Raw genomic sequence first — 15,011 nt, forward strand, 5'->3', positions numbered from 1 at the left:
CCCTGGCGGCCATGGCGCTCCGCGCGGGAGGGCCGGCGCTGGCGCTGCTGCGGGGCCGCCTGCGCCTCCCCGGCCCCGGCGCCCGCGGGCACGCCCGGCTCGGCCGCTCCGGCGCCGCCGCGCAGCCGGCTGCCGAGGAGCCGGGGGAAGGTAGGGACGAGTCGCCGGGCCGCGCTGCATTCGCCGCGGGCCTCGGTGCCGCAGAGCCGGCTGTGCCGGGGGGTGTGGGGAGGGGAGCGGCCGCCAGTCCCGCTCGCCCCCGCCGGAGGCGCCGGGGCAATGCCCACGTCCTCGCGGGGCCCGGGCAGTGAGGTCGGCCTGTGCCCTCTCGGGCTGCGGCCCAGGAGGCCGGAGTCCGCTGTCAGTGCCCCGGACTCGCTTTGTTGAAGGTAGATACCAGCTAGACGTGAATCAAGTGACGGGGCTTACCCCGAGAGACCCCCTCAAAAAGGCAAAGGAAACGTGCGACTGTGTCCTTGGTACAAGCCGAGAACTAGTGAGGGGTGTCTTGCTGCTGTGCCCTGCTCAGACTGCAAAGGACATCAGTGCCATGCTCAGACTGTAAAGGACAGCACAGGCAGAAGTTGTGTGATCACGTCATCTCTGTAGTGGCTAAGCATGTACAGGTAGTAAATCAGACAAAAATCACAACCATTCTGGCCTAACGCAGAGACATCCTGGTCATGTCACCTATCCATGGCACTTGTCTTTTCTGCATCTTGGTCGCTTCATTCTTCTCTGTTTCTATGGCAACTGTGATATTTATCATCTTTATGAAGTGCTTCCTTAGTTTTCTGAATGAAAAATGCTGTATAAAACGAGGCTGTTGAAAGAGCTTCTGTGGTTATTATTTGCAAGCCTCTGTGAGACCTCAGTAAACTTACAAAATAAAAGATTTTTAAAAATAAATCCTATCAAGTAATACTAACAACTGCCATGTAATAATACTTGAAGTTTTTCTTGAGGCCACAGTATTCCGTGGGTTCTTCAAAACCAAAAACAGAATAAAGAGCTCTCTACTGAATATCCCTGTGGCAGATGGTAGCTGCTGGGGAAATGCTCCTCAGCTTCCAAATCTGAATGACAAAAGGGAAGTATTAGCAGGCAACAGCTTCAGAAGCTCTGAATGGATTAGTTTGAAAGCTATGCAGGGAAGTGATGATGATTTCAGATGTGGGAGATGGCCCCTTTGCCTGTATGCAAAGAGGAAAAAAGTTCCATGTTTCTGGATGTTCAGCATGTCTCTATTCCACGTGAGTTTTGGAGGCTGTCAGCAGCAGTACAGATTGCCAGTAGTGCAGTGAGATCTGACTGGTCTGTGGGTTTATTGTACAGGGGTAGATGAAAGTGTGTTATTAAGTGAAAATTTTGAGTAGGAGTTTACCGTAAAGGGAGGCGCTGAGTTGTAAAAATAGCAAGTGTTGAATTGTTCCGAAGTGCTGGTTTTGTGGTAGTGAAGAGAGGCTCATTTCAGTGAAGCTTGCCAAAGGTCTAGACCTGCCTCACAGCCTAGGTGCCATTTCCATTCTTATGTGTGTGCTAAGTTTTTTGATGGTGAACAGCAAATTAAAGAACAAAGATTCATTGTATTATGAAGCTTCATGTGCACTGAGGGAAGTCAGTATTGTTTTCTTCCTATTTTTCCTATTCCTTGTTATTACAAATGTATAAATGCATTTGTGAGAGAAATACGCTTATATTTCTTTCTTTCATTCATTCTTCGTTTTTCTTCATTCTTTTCATTTTTGCTGTCATGGTCTTGGAGAGCCAGGACAAGCCTTTGTTCAGTTTTTCAGTCCAGAGGAAGTGATTAAAACCAGCCATCCATCTTTCTGTTTATGTAGAAAAGCCTTGATGCTTGTTTCTTCTCACAGATGCTGAAGTCAGTACCAGAAAGAAGACATTTGCTGAAGTCCAAACAGAACGACTGGATCAAGCTGAACGGACTGTTTTAATTAAGTGCCCATCAAAACTTAATGGAAAAAAATTATTGCAGTACTTATCCAGTCATGGGAATGTTAAGAGTCATTTCTTTTTTGAAAATCGTGTAAGTAATTAGTGGTGTAAACTAAAATCTAGACTTAGATGAAAAGAAATACCAGAGAGAAAATTTGGTTAAGGCCTCATGCATAAGTTAAGCAGATTATATACACTTAGTGTATTAAATCAGTTTTTATCTGTGCTGATGTTCACAAGTTGCAGGTGATTTTTTTTCCTAAGTCAGCTAAGCAACACCTCTAAGGAATAGGCAGCAACCTGTTTTGCACTAAATCTTTGAAACTTTCACATAGCACCATTCATTGTTCTAACAACAGAGATAGCTCTTTTTTATGTTTCTTGAGTATTTCGGTTTTGAAGATGAATATAGTTAAGAACTTCAATGTTTAGTGCTTGCTGCCAAGAACTATTTAAGCATGTGTTAAATGCTTTTAACCTCTTGTGAGAAAGCATCTAAGATGTTTTGAGATACAGAGCCTAGCATTTGGCTTCAGGGCTGTCATATTAATCTGTCTCAGTAGCTCCAGGAACATCTGAGTAATATCAGTACTAATATTGAGTTCCAGCATTGTATGCATTTGTCTCACCCTGTATTTCCATTCTTAATGTTTTAGGGCATCAATGCATTAATAGAGTTTTCAGAAAAGAGCAGTATAGCCTCATTGCAGGATGCCGTTGGGATCCCAAGTGCTTCAGAGCATCATGTTGTCCCATTTAAATCAAGACTTTTTACTTTCACCCTGAAAAATCCAGTGAGTCAACGTGTTGAAGAGACACCACTTCACCTTTCTCCTCAGTGTCACATTCCAGTGAAAGACCTTATTGAAAAGCTTTGTCTTGCAGACAGTGTAAGTAGAGGTGTCTAGATCTCTCTTAATTAAAAATGAGACGTGTTCATTTCAGATTTGTAAGTGGTCATGTGAAACTTGTAAAGGTGTTTATTTTTAAAAGGTTATATTAGCATTTTATGTGAATGGTTCTCTGTCACTGAAGTAAATAAATAAATGAAATTATTCATTTTAATTATGAAAATAATTTCTCTGTATGAAAGAAACTTCTTTGAAATTTTGAAAAATAACCTTCTAATTGCATTGATGTTAAATAGATGAAAATATATGCTAATAGAAGATGGGTCATTGTATTTTTACAGTGTTTATTTTCTGAACTAGATAAGCAGTCAGATGTACATTCTACTGAATGAGTATCAGCTGACAGAAGAAAACATCAAGCTGCGATTTCTGGCCTGTTCTTTGGTTCGGGATTTTGCATGTGCATATTTCCCAGACAGCACAGTAAAGCCCTTTGGCTCTTCAGTCAACACGTTTGGCAAGCTGGGATCTGATGTGGACATGTTTTTGGACTTCGGTGATACAGGAAAGCATGCTACAAAAATGGTAAGATTGTGCTGTCCATCTTCAGTTTGTTGAATTTCTTCAACAGAGCAGCTTATTTGCTGTTTCACACACAGGAATCAGCTTTTTTTTATTTAGGTTTTAAATGGGTTTATACTATAAAGTGTGAACAAGTTTATTTGAATGTTTGTATTTGAAGACTTTCAAAAACTGAATGTGACGTGGATGAGTTCTTCTTTGCTTTGATTTGGTGTTTACATAAATTTTGTACTATGAGGGTGAATTTCACTATGAGGAAAACTCTCATCCTCCAAAATTGTTTCAGCAGAGTCAGACCTTCCCATTCTACTGGTGTGTTTTCTTCCCCGTAGCTTCTGTGCTTCAGCCATGCTCTGTTAAAGCTTGGCTTTGTTTTTTTGGGGTCTTCCATGTCCTAAAGCAAAGTAAGTTTGTGCATGTGTGCACATCTGCCTTTCGGGAGGATTGTCAGGTTCTTTTCCTTACCTTAAAGAGATGACTTTATGCTCCAGGAAAGTTACTGGATAATGTACTGGGGTGTATATATTTTTATAGGCACATATTGAGTGTGTGGAGGTGTGAAAGCTCAGGATGTGGGATAGTCATGGTGAATACTTATAGGTCATGGATTCTAAATGAATAATCAAGTAAGTGTTTCTCATGTTGTGAAAACTTGATTTTTTATTTGTGTAGTGACAGATAGTTTGGGAAAAACTATCTCTCTTTTCCTTAAAAGACACCCCATTGTGCTTAAGCTTTTGAAGACTGAAATTTCTCTCAGCTTTTCTGCACAGTTTGTATATTGCCATGTATGTTACTTTTAAAGAAATAATCTTTCAAATGTATGTAGTTTTTAGTATGACTGCAGTGATAAATCACAATGAAAGCAAATATGTCAGCTGAAGAGAAGGATGATCGTGTGCGTGTGTTAAAATCTTTATGTTTAAATAGTGAAGTTGCCCCTTATATTTTGAAGGAATGGCTTTCAAGTATAAAATCTCTATATTTCAAAGCATGTTTGGTAACTGTTTTCTTTAATATGTATCCTTTGTGGAGATAGAAGTTCTATTGTGAAATGTAGAGTATTTGATGATAAATGAGTTTACCAGCAGCTGTGATTACCTGTGAATAGCTGAGACACATTACTCTGGGGAGACAAAGGGGAGGTAGCTTTAATTACAAGGTGATTTAGCAGCAGTGGAAAAAGTATGTTCTGATTTCTTCACTTCTGTAGCCTTTCAGGACATGCCAGCAATGAGGAGGATGAGGCATTTCAGCACCTATTTATATGAAATAACTGTTTTTGAGCCTTATGTCAAACTGATTATTAATTGTAATTTAAGAAAATGGGCAGAAGTGGGAACATTCTTTACTAAGAGTGGATGCTAGACCACAGATAACGCATTTTTAACCCCTGGGCAGTTTGGGAGATTAGTTAATGAATTAAAATAGGGCTCTGATACTTTTCAGTAGCAGTTTTTGTGAAAAGGGTTATGCTTCTTGCTTAGGTTAATGTATCAGTTGACCCAAAAGTAACAGTTTACTTTTAATAAAAGTAATAGTTTAGTATTTGCTGTTTCTGTCTACATGACAAGAATTGCGGGAGAACCGCAGGGCTGGGGCAACTGTATCAGTACTTCATACCTCTTAGCTAGCATCAAAGCTACATAAAAAGGTTCTTTTTAACTGGCAAGAGTATCTACTTTATCATTATAAAACAGTCTTAATTCAGTTTTTGAGAGATGGTGAGATGCTGTCTGGAAAGGCCCAGTGTGGTTTTTGTCACAAATATAAATATCAACACCAACCCACCTACAGGTCAGCTGAGTCCCCATCTTTATCTTTCCTGTTAACTGCCTTGATGTTGGTAGTTGCAAGCTCCTTTCACAACTTACTGTAGCATGCAGCTACACAGGCAGATGGGATTAGGGACTCCTGTCCCGGCATGTTCCACCACACATGGTGCTGGCTCTCCACTGGAGAGCCACTGGCAGGAGGGGTGTGGGAACAGTCACCTCAGCGATTGCCAGAGACTCAGAAATTCAGCCCCTGAAGTCACTTTATGGGAAAGGTTGCCAGATCCATAATTTCTGAATTGTTTCACCTGTCTGTGAGGCCACTAATTTGTGGACAACAGAAGTAACGTGCTCTGCATCTCAGTTACTGTTAGATCACTGTAATTTTATTTGCATAGAATGCATTCACCCATGACATGTTCCAAGGGGGAGGATAAGTCAGTATGAAGTATTGGATTAGCAAACAAAATTAGCTGATGTCCTAAAAACACAAGACTATTAAGAAAACAGAGATTTCACAGGTATTTTATTGAGGTAGAAACTACAAATAGAGCAAATCAAAATACAAAGACCTACAGAGAAGTTAATTTCTGATGTTGGAATATATCTTCACAATATTTTTGTCTTTCAGGGAAATTATGTATGATATGAAGTGATTACTTTAAGTCTTACAGAGCTGTATTCCAATTTTGAAGGATTAAATAATTTGCATGCTATTTTTTTTACTTTTTGAAATGAAAAAGACTTTTTTTTCTTACACTGCTACTTGATTTACTAATAATGCATTGTTTCTTTGAGGATTTGACATGGAGTTACTGATAGTTTGAAATTATTGGTATTTTGGTTGTGTTGCCCCTCTGTAATTGTATGCTCCTCTTTGCAGTCAGAGCGTTTATACTCTCCTGGTAATTCCAGAATTACGTTTTTTAGCCAGTAATGAGCTGGAGTACTATTATACTTCTGTTTGAACATGTAGCTTTTTAGTAAGTTGATCACTGTGAGTCTGGAAGAATTGAGTCAGCAGAAAAGAATGTAAAAGAGAGAGCAATATGTTTTTATCTATTTTAAGTTCGGTGGACTGCAGACTGCTTTGAATAATTTTGTCTTTCAGTTCTAGTTGTACAAACTCCTTTGTAAATTGCAGTGGTCTTTCAGAAGTATTTTTAAATGTCTCTATTGTTTGAGAGCTAATAGCTTGCTTTTAAAATTCCGTGTTAGAAAAAAGGTCCCTTTGAAATGGAGTATCAGATGAAAAGATTACCATCGGAAAGATTAGCAACTCAGAGGATTCTTTCTGTGATTGGTGACTGCCTTGATAATTTTGGTCCTGGGTGTGTTAATGTACAGAAGATTCTCAATGCCCGCTGCCCTCTGGTGAAATTTTCCCATCAGCCAACAGGATTCCAGTGTGATCTGTCAGTGAGCAACAGGTGAGACCTGGTTTTAAAAAGTTTGTGGAGAATTCTGATGTACTTAGTGTTCTGAAAACCTGTAATATCAACTGTTTAATCTTCTCTTTTCTGTGTTCTTAACAAATGTGCATGTTGGCTCTGAAAGTAAAAAGGATATTTTTTGACTTCTAGAGGTTAGAGTTTGATGTCCTTAAGTTATCTTTCTCCAGCATAGGAAATACTTGCTAGCTGAAGCTGAAGACTCAAAAACCAGTCTATGGAAATAAGGTTGGTTTATAAAACTGGAAAGAAGGCAGTCAGGGTTTATTAGTCATTATTTCCCTTTGGTGTATGCACAGCCTTTCTTGATTGCTTTTCAGAGTAATCAGCTCCAGAACGTTAATTTTTTAGGGATTTGGCGTCTAGTTATTTTGGTGTCCATTTCTTCTTCTTAAGGGCCTGGTTACACCTGTTGGCTGGGAAGATCCCTTGGATGCCGCGTGAATTCCCGCGTCGGGAAGGGGAGCCTGCAGTACTCCCGCCCGCTAGGGGGCGCCGGCTGCCCAGAAATGCCCCGCAGGGCGCAGCGCAGAAATGGCTGTGCTGTCCCTTTTGGGGCTCTGCTGTCCCCACAACCACGGAAATAACCCCCTCACTCCAGCAAACAGCCCTGGCATAAGTGTACATAGCCAAAAATGACTTTCCAACCCTTTTCATTGTTGTCGGGGAATATAAAAATATGAGTGATTATTCTTCAGGATACCAGTGACAGCACCCAAGGGAATGGCCTGAGGTTGTGTCTGGGGAGATCTAGGTTGGATATTAGGAAAAGGTTTTTCAGAGGGTGGTTGAGCCCTGTAGCAGGCTTTCCAGGGAAGTGGTCACAGCACCAAATCTGACAGAGTTCAAGAAGCTTTTTGACAATGCTCTCAGCACGTGATGTAAATCTTAGGGCTGTCCTGTACAGGGCCAGAAGTTGGACTTTGATGAGCCTTGTGGGTCCCTTCCAACTCAGAATATTTTGTGATTCTGTGATACGAGTTCTAGTGCAGTTTTCTGATTTGTCTGCATCAGATAAAATCAGATCAGATACACTCAGTTTTCTGAATTACCCAAAGTTCTGTTTCAGAATATGCAGAAGTTGTTAAGGCGGTATTGAACAAGTTTCTTACAATGAAATTACTTCTCTGTATGAAGCCACAGTGAAAGTCAGCATGTAGTTATGTACAAGCTTCTTTGTAACTCACTGCTGTTAGTTTGGCTAGTTGGGACTGCATGTCTTGTTATCATTTTTACTAGAAACAAATCTCTCTGGACACCCTAAAGCACCTCACACCTGAAAGTTAAGAAGCCCAGGTGTTACAAAATTTTGACCTAGTAAATGTTCCCAAAAGGCTGTGCTGAATTTTTAGAACAACTTTTAGCACTTCAGGCTAAAGCTGAACCAAAGTAAGTTTGGCTCTCATACAGCACTTCCATTTTTTCTACATTTTCTTGCCCTCCCATTTGTACAATGCATGAATGGTTGTATGACTGTGATGAAGGAGATCAAAAACTGACCCATCTGAAGACCTTTATCCTTCCAGATTAGTTGTTGTTTTTCAGCTCGACTAAGCAGTAATCATTTGAAAATTACCAAATCGACTTATTTGCAGATTTCATTGTGTCTCTGCACTTAGATTATTTTTCAGTGAAGCATTTTATTACTTTTTAGATAAAAACAGCAAAAGAAGTTCTAGTTGTATTTTATTATATGTTAGGATAGAGATATTATCTAATGTACCTCAAAGGCAATTGTGGCTAAATTATGTTTTTTCACCTCGCTTCTGCATAGTTTGACTCCACAATACTTGATGGTGTTTATTTTGGGGTTTTTTTTCCTCCCACTGTGATGTGGAACGAGGAAATAGGAAAAAGTGCAAATGCGTGTTATTTACCCAGAACTGTATCATTCTTGCTATGGAAAAACTAGCAGGTATTTAATCCTGGACAATTCCAGGCTTTCCAACCCACACCATTCTACTATTCTATGATCCTCTTCTGTTTTTTAAAATGTGTAAAATTAATTCCTTTTATAATAATAATTCTTTCGTCATTTACATGTCTTCCCATTTCTTCTTCAGCATTGCAATAAGAAGTTCAGAACTCCTGTATATCTATGGCTGTCTGGATTCCCGTGTACGAGCACTAGTGTTCACTATACGATGTTGGGCCCGTGTCCATGGACTTACAAATAGTGCTCCTGGTACCTGGATTACAAACTTCTCCCTGACCATGATGGTCATGTTTTTTCTGCAGAGGAGATCACCACCTATCATTCCAACACTAGACCAACTTAAAGAACTGGCAGGTAAGCACAGCTGTTTCTGTGTTTATTGCACTTTATTGTTTATTGCACATTTGTTTTACCTGAAGTGGTAAATAGATCGAAACAATTTCTTTATGCTCTCAAATACTAGTGAATATTATGTGTGTTTTAAGTTTGAGGGAATACACGAGTTTTACATGTATTAATGTGTCTTTAAAGGCAAAATAAATCCATTTTCAATACAATACTAATTCTATTTCTATTAAATTTATTCTGATAAATACTGTATTTAGAAGGGTTAGACTTATTCTGTCCTTTAGATAATTAAATGCAATTTACTTCTTCAGTGCTCCTATGCTGAAATTTTTTAATTTTGTTTTTTAGAAGACTTGTAGGGTCTTGAACGTTTCTGGAGTTAAGGATTTTGTGCAGACTGATGTGATGTGTATTGTTTTATAGCTGCCAAATGCTTAAAAAAAAGGCTGAGGTTTTTTTCTCCCAATTCGTAATATCCTTGAGACCGTTCAGGCCCTTTGCAAATAATTCTTGTATCTCCACAAACAAACTACTCTGCTGGTTTCTTACACAGCATTCAGGGTGTGTTACCTTCAGGGAATAATATGAAAGCTTAGAGAGTGGCATCCCAAGTTCTTGATTCCTTACTCATGTCTTCTGCTTATTGACATTATTCCTTGGAAGCTTTGAGTGCTTGTAATGGAGAAGAAGGTCTGTATTCAGTTGCTTTAAAATAATTTCAAACATTTCCATCAGAATTCTGTAGAAATGTTTATACATAAAACATGTTCTGTTATTTACAAGAGTATTCCTAATTCTCTGAAGTTTTTCAGAAAAAGACAGTGAACACTCTGAATCTGATTTTTTTAAAACCCTCATATAGGTACTAACCTCAGATAGTCATGCTGTTAAGTGTGTAATGCAGCCCTCTAAGCAGAGATACCCTGTTTGTTACCTATAATAAGTACTTTCAGAGAGACGAAGATGTGATTTATCTTAGTCCTGTAGCATTTTAAAAATGTACCATTTGCTCATGATGCTTTTCCTTTGCCCATCGATAGACTGTTTTCTTTTAAATCTTTTACCATTTAAGTTGAATCTTTACCTGAAAGTTCACTTGTGAATTCCTAGTTTGATTTGTGTAATATGGTAGCAGTGATTTCAGTTTGTTTTCTGAATTTTATTAAATACAATGGCATTTTACTGTTTATTGCTTCAAAATATGCCCAAACTTTTTCTTGCAGATGCAAAAGACAAGCATATAATCGGAGGATATGATTGCTCATTTGTTAGTGATTTAAGGAAGATTAAACCTACAAAAAATACAGAAACACTTGGTAGGTAGATATTCCTCAATTTTCTTTTTTTTATGAGCATATTGAAGACAAACTTTTCCTTAATGTTACTGATGGCTCTTGTTTTTCTTTCCCTTAGATGTACTGTTGGGTGATTTTTTTGAATATTTTGGGAACTTTGATTTCAGAAAGAATTCCATAAATCTTCGAAAGGTAAATAGATTTTAATTGCTCATCATTATTAATTTAATCTCTCTGTCTACCATTTGCCAAACTACATATGCTAAGCAACAATTTCTGTCATCTTTAATTATATATTAAAAATATATTTATGTCGAAACTGAGTCTTTTCTGTGAAGGAGGAGTGTTTTTCTCTTGGAGCCCAGTAACTTACAATACCATTAAGAACTTTTACAGTGTCATTACTTGGATATGCTAGAAAGCAGAAACTGATGCAAAGCTAGTGTGATTTTACTGAAAAGCCCTGTAATAAAAGTGGTAGTTTTAAAAAGTGGAAGCTATTTTGCTTCTGTGGGAGGAAAACTTCTAAAATGTCATGATGTCTGTCACAGCAAAATTCTGCGACAAACCCTGTGAGCTGACAAGATTTGCATTTGAAGTTGGGAGTCCAGACCCAATCAGAGCCTACATTAAAACTTAGATCTGAATTCTGGGTGTGCTTTTGGCACTGCCGTTTGAATCAGTCTACAGTAACTGTACTGCAGCTCAGTAAGCAGGCCATAACATGATAATTCTGTGCTAGCACTTCTATGCTAGCTTCCTAACATGTTTGCTTTCTATGTTTAAGTCATCCTATTGATCTGTGTGTGCATGCAGGTGTAAAGAAATACATGGAAATGTAAGCTCCATAACTCACACCTGCTCCTGCTTGGCTGCTTCTAGAATAGGGTTTCAGTGCCACGTTGCTGTGTGGACACTCATTTGTTCTGTTTACTATTTGGGCATTGTGGATCACTGGCTAAAGAGCTCTTTTTGCAGATTGGTCCTAGAAACTGATTTATTTAGACAGAGAACTTCTGTTTGCTAAGAAACCTGTAAAAGGCAAACAGAGATACCTTTGGAGCCTGCGCTGATCAGGGGAGGTTGCTGCTGCTGCTGTTTTTCTGACAGCGCTCTTGGCCCTTGGGCAAGAGTGTGTAACCTGTACATAGGCACTTCCTGGACCAGCAGGAGCTGGTGGATTCCTGCTAGAGCTTGCAGTGGAAAGGCTTGAAGAGGTTCTGCTATACACAACCAGTCGGCTAAGAAACACTGATAAGCACTGAGGTGGAAGTGCATTTAAATAACAAACTACATAGTTGTCAGCTGTTTGTGTTGTACTATACCAGGTGCCTGACAGTGGACCATGACCTGAATAGCTCTGTGCTTAAAAGACAGACCAAACTGGGAGGAATTTCAGCCAACAAAGCAATCTTGTTCACTTACACCAGCACTCATGAGCTCTCTGAACAGTGTGGGAGGAATGGTTTGAACAGTTTAAGTGCATGCTATATTTTATCAAACTGGGCTGTGCAGGTTAATATGACACACTGATGCTGCCCATATGCAAGTGGAGATTAGGAGTAGGAGCTTGCAGTAGGTGAGATCTGAAGTTTGTTGGACAGCAAATGGGAGAATGACCAAAAAGATAGGTTAAGCTGTAATTGTGTGTTCTTTACCTTGAAGGAAATCTAAGTTGAATGTGGCAAAGAAAACCACCACTGAGAGGATTCAGAGAACAGGAATCATACAGTCAGGTTGAGAGGAAAATTAACTTGATTGATAATGACTGGGTGCTTTGTAAAATGTTCTCTAATAGGTCAAAACACTTTTAATTCTAATGTAATAACTCAAGTGATTTGTTATTTGCTCTCTCTATAATGCACATATGCAACTTTGGCTTTTTCTTTATGCTGTCTGCAGGGAAAGGAAATAAATAAGCCTGAGTCGTCTCCTCTTTATATCTGGAATCCCTTTGAACAAGACCTTAATATCAGCAAGAATGTTAATCAGCCACAGCTGGAGAAATTTATAGCTATGGCCAGAGAAAGTGCCTGGATTTTACAGAAGGAAGATAAAACTCAGCAAATGATCGATAAAGAACCTTGGGGACTGGCAGCTCTACTGATACCATTTGGGAAAAGTAATTCCAGCAAGATGAATAGGATGAAAGGAATAGGAAGTGAAACAATCAGAAACCTCTTGGACTCTTTAAAGTTAAATAATGCAAACAGTCAACAAAAAGCAGTGGGAAAATGACTTTAAGCACAGAAATACAGTAGCTAATATTCTGTTTTAGGAATTGAATGTGACATGCAGTCCAAAGAACATTACTTTTAATATTTCTATTATGGGGACTGGAGAATCAAGCAATTTCTGTTTTTCATCATGATGATTTTTGTACAGGTCTGCTTTCTTTCTGTACATTTTTCTTCTCCCTACTCCTCACTTTTCCATCTGCTTTATGAATGAAGAGTATTCAAATTTAAGTTTAACAGATGCATTTTGGAAGTAGCCTTCAGTTGGGCACTCTTCTGTAAAAAAGGCTGACAGGAGCAGTATGGGAAAAAGCCTTTGGGAATTCTCTTGGCTAGCATACAAATGATATGCTAATTAAGAGCTCAAGAAACAACCATCTTTCCATGAAACCACAGTCTGAAAGAAGATAAGTGTGTTGGAACCATTGTTTCCAATCCAGTCGTGTTTCGGAAGCCAGTAAAACCAACATGCATGTATCTGTTTTTGCAATTGTTTTCCATTCATGTAGATAGTGCCAAGACAAAATAAAGAGAATGGTATTAGATAGTCAGGTGTGCAGTTTCATAAAGCATTGCACCACCACAGCTCTCCAAGGACAGTACCACTGGTTTGTGTTGGAAAAGTGGGTTTGCTCTTGTGTTTACCACCTGATTTCAAATGTCTTTAGTTAACTCTCCTTTGTTTTCTCTACCCAGGGCTGGTCTCCACCCACACTTGTTTCTTATTTTGCCTTCAGCTTCACTTTAAACCTGTATTTCAGGTTCAGACAGGGGTTCTTGGATGCCCTTCTTGCTTCATCACTCTCCCCAAAGCTGCTGCCTACTAGGTGACATCAAAGCATTCCTGCAGAGGGATCTGTCCTATGCAGAGATCCAGAGAATCATGTATTATGCTGCAGTCCTGTTCCCAGTTTTACCTTGGTTTTCAGATATTCGGGACAACAGTTACTGTCCCCCATCCAGATCAGTTGGGCCAGCAGAGTCAATGCTTTTTATTGACTTAAAACATTGAGTTCTCTTTCCATCTGCCACAAAACTGAGTCTTTTCAGAGGAGGGAGGAGAGGGGAGGGAAGGAAGGAAATGGGAAATGGAGAGTAGGCAAATATCAAACTTTAAAAGTGCATTTATGAGTATTTCACCAGTCCATTTTGAGAGCCACTCATGCATTAGACTAAATGGTAGCACTGTTAGCAATTGAACAGAGTGTTTTCTTTATTCTTAACAGAAATTCTGTAAAGGAAATAAATTACTGTGTTCAGAGAGAATCATGTAGATGAAACATCAATTTTAGTATTGCTGTTTCATTTTCAGTACTTTTAGATTCTTTAATGTTGCACTGGTATACGACCTTGTGTACACTTTTTTCTAATGGTGTAATCTGAACAATTTATAAGTGTGTTTTCTCTTTTCTCTGATACATTATTCATTGGAAATACTGTGGGCAATAATGCAAACTTCCAAGTACTTGTAAAAACTGGACAAGGAAAAGTATCTCCTAGCTGTTGGTGAACTAAAGGGTTAGACCTTCAGGTCAATTTCATAATAGTTTATTCAGAGTTTAAAATAATACTTACATGTGTCCATTTCTGATTCATAAATATTTTCTTAAATAATGACTCACATAGTCATTATCTTGGTTGCTGAAATTAATTCTCACATTAACTTCTTCAAGACTGAGCTTTGAATTTGAAACTTAGTTTTCTACCTAAATCCTGGTATTAGAACTTCTTTTTGGAGGCTGGTAGGAAGTTTGTTGTAACTTGCCATTGGTGCAAACACAAAGCCTTTGATAGCAAGCTTGACACAGATTCTGTAAGGAGCTTGCTGCTACCTTAATCTTTACAGAATCTAGAGGTACATTGTCTGCACTTTACCCAGGAACAGACTATGTAGCTTTTTGAAGATTAGGGCAGTAATCAAGTACTTTTGCATTTTCTTTTCTTTTTTATTTAGATGAATCAAATGGGTAATAGTGTAATAATAAGAATATGGGTTACCATATGGGACAGAAGCATGCAGCAGAACTGTGGCAGTGTGTACCTAATTGCATTATATTCACAGTGATCCACTGACAAATAACAGTGAATTTTATATTTAGGTTATGTGATTGAGCCATGATGAAGCACAAGCTTAGTTTGTAAATGGTTATAGATGTTCAAGCTGCTTATTATTCCTTAAAAGGCAGGGCAGAACATGGTGCAGCGCCTTTCAGCATCACTTTTCTGTTTAGACTGCCTGTCCCTTTTGGGAACAGTGCTGAACCCTTATCATGGCTGCAGGCCAGTTTCTGAAAAGAGGAGAAAGAAGCCAAAAGCAGTGTTGTAGCAGTGGAATGCACAGGTTATTTTTTCAGTTATCGGCAAGTCAAGGAAGCTGGTGGCCAGGGAGCTGAAGCCTAGAGGCTGCAAGGATCAGCTCTCATTGGTGATGTGAATAAGCTCAGCAGGCAGCTTTACTAGAAGAGGCTGTAGCTGGAGGAGGTGGAGGGCTGACCATGAGCTTCCCTAAACTATGAGTTATGTCTGGGGAAGAGCTCAGTGGAACTGAAGCCACCTGTGAGAAGAGAACCAAGACTTGAG

The 15,011-nt window shown here is 39.2% G+C and overlaps 1 protein-coding gene across 1 annotated transcript; it reads left to right on the forward strand.

Annotated features, from left to right (window-relative positions):
• Positions 1 to 13,952, forward strand: MTPAP (mitochondrial poly(A) polymerase). Its single transcript, XM_066199677.1, has 9 exons — positions 1 to 150; positions 1,875 to 2,047; positions 2,613 to 2,846; positions 3,168 to 3,392; positions 6,383 to 6,594; positions 8,679 to 8,905; positions 10,123 to 10,215; positions 10,313 to 10,386; positions 12,097 to 13,952. The coding sequence occupies exons 1-9, from the start codon at positions 12 to 14 to the stop codon at positions 12,430 to 12,432; spliced, it is 1,713 nt and encodes a 570-aa protein (XP_066055774.1). The 5' UTR covers positions 1 to 11; the 3' UTR covers positions 12,433 to 13,952.
• The last annotated feature ends 1,059 nt before the right edge of the window (positions 13,953 to 15,011 follow it).

This window comes from Chamaea fasciata, unplaced genomic scaffold (assembly GCF_029207755.1).
Source record: "Chamaea fasciata isolate MVZ Bird 193981 ecotype frontalis unplaced genomic scaffold, bChaFas1.0.hap1 SCAF_1, whole genome shotgun sequence".
In the NCBI taxonomy this organism is placed as follows: domain Eukaryota; kingdom Metazoa; phylum Chordata; class Aves; order Passeriformes; family Sylviidae; genus Chamaea; species Chamaea fasciata.

Coding starts and splice junctions, on each gene's coding strand:
- MTPAP (XM_066199677.1), top strand. CDS start 12: ATGGCGCTCCGCGCGGGAGGGCCGGCGCTGGCGCTGCTGCGGGGCCGC. Junction 151..1,874: donor TGCCGAGGAGCCGGGGGAAG/GTAGGGACGAGT, acceptor TTCTTCTCACAG/ATGCTGAAGTCAGTACCAGA. Junction 6,595..8,678: donor GATCTGTCAGTGAGCAACAG/GTGAGACCTGGT, acceptor TTTCTTCTTCAG/CATTGCAATAAGAAGTTCAG.